Raw genomic sequence first — 4,031 nt, forward strand, 5'->3', positions numbered from 1 at the left:
CTAACTGCTGCTCCAGTGGAGGGCAGAGAGAGTGATTGGGGGACTGGAATATTTCCCTTACGGGGACAGGCTGAGGGGAGTTAGGCCTGTTCAGCCTCGAGGAGAGACGGCTGGGAGGGATTCTCATTAATGTGTATGAATATCTAAAGGGGCGGTGCCAAGAGGATGGAGCCAGGCTCTAATCGGTGGTGCCGAGCAATAGACAGGAGACAACGGGCAGAAACTGATGCGCAGGAAGTTCCACCTGAATGCGTGGAAAAACTTCCTTGCGAGTGAGTGAGCGCTGGAACAGGTTGCCCAGTACAGGGCGTGGAGTCTCCCTCACTGGAGATACACAGGAACGATCTGGACACAGTCCTGTGCCATGTGCTCTGGGATGACCCTGCTTGAGCAGGGAGGTTGGACCAGATGATCCACTGTGGTCCCTTCCAACCTGACCCATTCTGTGAACAGTCAGTTTTTACAATGGGGGCGGGAGGCAGCAGCCCCAGTTGAGGTCACTGCTGTGACAGGAGAAGGAAGCAGCTGAGGAGATGGCAGTCTCTGTAAAGTTGAAGCTTACTGTGGTTTGCCTCCCAACAGGCCAAGCGCACCAAGAAGGTCGGGATTGTGGGTAAATATGGGACCCGTTACGGTGCATCCCTTAGGAAAATGGTGAAGAAGATTGAAATTAGCCAGCATGCCAAGTATACCTGCTCCTTCTGTGGCAAGGTGAGAGATCTTCTTACCTCGAAGAAATCTTTAAGAATCACATTGTTTCTGGTGCTAGAAAGGCAATTTGATGCTTCAGGAATTTTTGTACAAAAGGGATAACGTGACTAGTTTTGAGACAGTGATTAGTGTGTAGTGAGCTTTGGCCTACTGTCAGAATCCATGAAAAAGACAATAATATACATTTCACATGCGAGTTTAGTGGTAGTTAAATGAAAACAAACATAAATTATGTTTCATTATGCAAAAGATTGAGCAGCGTTGCCATTACATCTCTAATAAAATAGATCTGACAGAATTTAAGTGTCACACTTGTTATCTTGATAATTAACACATGATTTGAGCCTTTATTTTCCTTCAGTAGCTTTGCAGCATACCTGGAGGAGGAAGAGAGCTTGCTTTTTCCCACTTCAAATTCTTGATGGCAGTTGCATACTTTTGTGTGCCATATAACTGTGGAGGGGGAAGAATTTTTGATAAGCAGTAATCTTACCTGCTCATGTACATAATCAAAATTCACTGTTAAATCTGGTTTTCAACAGTTTAAGAGGCCCATCAGCTTGTGCTTTGCCCAGATATTTTTTTATTGTTATCTGTAGAGTAGGTATCTGTAAGTGGCTGGGAATTTAAAAGTATTTTCATCAGAGTTTTTTTGGGGGGGGGTGTTGGTTTGTTGTTGGTTTTGTGCGTTGTTTTTTTTTTAACTTGGTATCTTTGTCATGTGAAGTGAGAATGTTGATAACCCCCTTTGCAGAGCTGCCTCGATCAGGCATAGGTCTAGGCAAACCTGTTGACACCTTTGCAAGGTGAGGGATACTTGCCCAGGAGAGAGGAGTTCAAGACCCACCACTCACTCTTTAGATGCTGTTTGAAGGGTATCTGGTTTACAACAATCTTGGGTTGTCCAGGGATTACTGGGAACAGTGGTGTCACATTAGTCACCAAATCCAGGCCAGAGTATCAGTTACTATGACCAAGGTATCTCCTTCAGAAAGAGCTGAATTTTGATGATGTGTTTAGAAGAGACACACTTTATATCTGAATGAAAAAGTGTTTCAGGTGGACTTCCCCTGTTCTGCAGAATCAGAGTAAAAAGATTCCCTGATCCTTGCCTGTCTTAACTAGGTTTATAGGAATGCTGTGGTGTGATGCTGAAGTCCTCGCCTGAAGTTGGTTATTTGGCTTTTTCAGCTGATGGAGAGTGATTTTTTTTTTCTCCCCCTTTTATTGCAGACCAAAATGAAGAGGAAGGCTGTGGGTATCTGGCACTGCGGATCCTGCATGAAGACAGTTGCTGGTGGTGCCTGGACTTACAAGTAAGGAAATGAAGAAGCTCCTATCAGCATTTATTCTTGTGTAGCTGAGGCATAATACAGCTTTTGATTTTTTATCTTTTTTTTTAATTTTAATCTACTAACCATTAAGTAGATCTGTGTTGAGTTAGTGACATGGGAGGTGTTGCCTGCTTTGTTAAAATTTGATTGCAGTGGATCAAATTGTATTTGATCGCTATTCTTTGCAATAGGCAAAACCAGATTTACTCCCAAAAAAATTATTTCCATGTTTTCCTTTTGTTGTAAAAGCACTGAATCATGACAGCCCTTATTGTGCAGGTGCTCTTGCTTACTCCCTTTCTTTACTCTCCTTCCCCCAGAGAAGACACTGTTGCTCCACATGTAACAGTCGTGAGGGAGCTGAGCCCACACCATGTGCATGTGGTGGGTGCATGACTGGGTAATTTGGGTTAAGATGTAGCCTGTGAAGCTGCATGTGCTTCTGTAGGCCAAGGCCTACGCTTTGTTGTCATGAAAATAGAAGTGGAATTAGACTCCTGTTGACAGTGCAATCAGATGATAACTATTCGAAATGAGTTGTGCTTTCTTAAAAAAAAAGATAATGCTAGCACAGTTGTTCTGCTGCCACATGCAAATGACTCTGTTTCTTCCTCCAGTACCACCTCTGCAGTGACAGTCAAATCTGCCATCAGAAGACTGAAAGAATTGAAAGACCAGTAGAAGCTACTTCCTGTTCTCCATGTGAAACATCTTTTTTTCCCATTGTCAAGATCTGTCCTTTTACCAATAAAAAGGTGATAATGGAGTTCAGTCATGTTCGTCTTTTCTGCAGGAAGTTCTGTCTGTTGTGTTACATGTGGGTCCTGGCTGGATGCCAGGTGCCCGCCAAAGCTGCTCCATCACTTCCCTCCTCAGCTGGACAGGGAAGAGAAAATACAAGGAAAAGGTTTGTGGGTTGAGATAAGGGCAGGGAGAGATCTAGTTACCTACTTACCATTACAGACCTGACTTGGGTAAATTACTTTAGTTTATTACCAGTCATATCATATGATAATGAGAAATAAAATGAGAAATAAAACCAAATGTTGATTCCACTCAACTCTCCCTTCTTCCCAGGCTCAGTTTTTGATTTTTCTCTCCCTCCCCCCCACCAGCAGCACATGGACAAGGAATGGGAACTGCAGTCAGTTCATCACATGCTGACTACACTGCTCCGTGTTTTTCAGGAAGAGGGTTCCTCACTCTTCCTCTGCTCCAGCATAGGGTCCCTTCCACAGGGTGCAGTCCTTCAGAAACAGATGGCTCCATTGTGGGTCCCTTCCAGGGGGTGGAGTCCCTCAGGAACAGGCTGTTACAGTGTGGGTCTGCCATGGGGTCACAAGTGCTGTTAGCAGACCTGCTCCAGCATGGACTCTTCTTCACGGGGGTACAGGTCCTGCCAGGAGCCTGCTCCAGTGTGGGCTTCCTACAGTGTCACAGCCACCTTTGGACATACCCCTGCTCCAGCATGGGGTGCTCCACAGGCTGCAGGTGGATCTCTGCTCCACTGTGGACCTCCATGGGCTGCAGGGGGACAGTTGCTTCACCATGGTCTGTGCCAGGGGTGCTGGGGAACCTGGTCTGGCATTGTCAGGACCCATCCCTGAACGTGGGGTAACCAAGGTTCTTGTTAATAGATCCCTTGGGGTGGCTTAGAATAGAACAACACTGAATGTTGTTTATAAATATATATATATGTATGTATATATATGGTTTATTTTAGAACAATTTGGTTGCAATGGAAAGGGGCTATTTAGCTGGTTTGGTTACTATATATAGAAATGAAACAGTATAAAAGTATAAAGATACTACTTATGAAAATACATAAGAGTAGATAGTGGAGAAGGAAGATACAACCAGCTGTTGATCCAGTAATGGGGCTTGATGCAGTTTAGATGTTGGTCAAGGTGACAGGTCGCGGTCTTGATCCGTTGGGGTTGGGGGGACTCTGTACAACATAAAGTTCAATGGGTTAAGATATGTTTG

General features: G+C 44.5%; 1 protein-coding gene across 1 annotated transcript; it reads left to right on the forward strand.

Annotated features, from left to right (window-relative positions):
- The first annotated feature begins 226 nt into the window (after positions 1–226).
- Positions 227–2,816, forward strand: RPL37A (ribosomal protein L37a). Its single transcript, XM_029959898.1, has 4 exons — positions 227–276; positions 558–711; positions 1,945–2,027; positions 2,663–2,816. Exons 1-4 carry the CDS (start codon positions 227–229, stop codon positions 2,724–2,726), a joined length of 351 nt encoding a protein of 116 aa, XP_029815758.1. The 3' UTR covers positions 2,727–2,816.
- The last annotated feature ends 1,215 nt before the right edge of the window (positions 2,817–4,031 follow it).

The sequence above is a fragment of the Manacus vitellinus genome, unplaced genomic scaffold, assembly GCF_001715985.3.
Source record: "Manacus vitellinus isolate BGI_N305 unplaced genomic scaffold, ASM171598v3 scaffold_22_pilon, whole genome shotgun sequence".
NCBI lineage: Eukaryota > Metazoa > Chordata > Aves > Passeriformes > Pipridae > Manacus > Manacus vitellinus.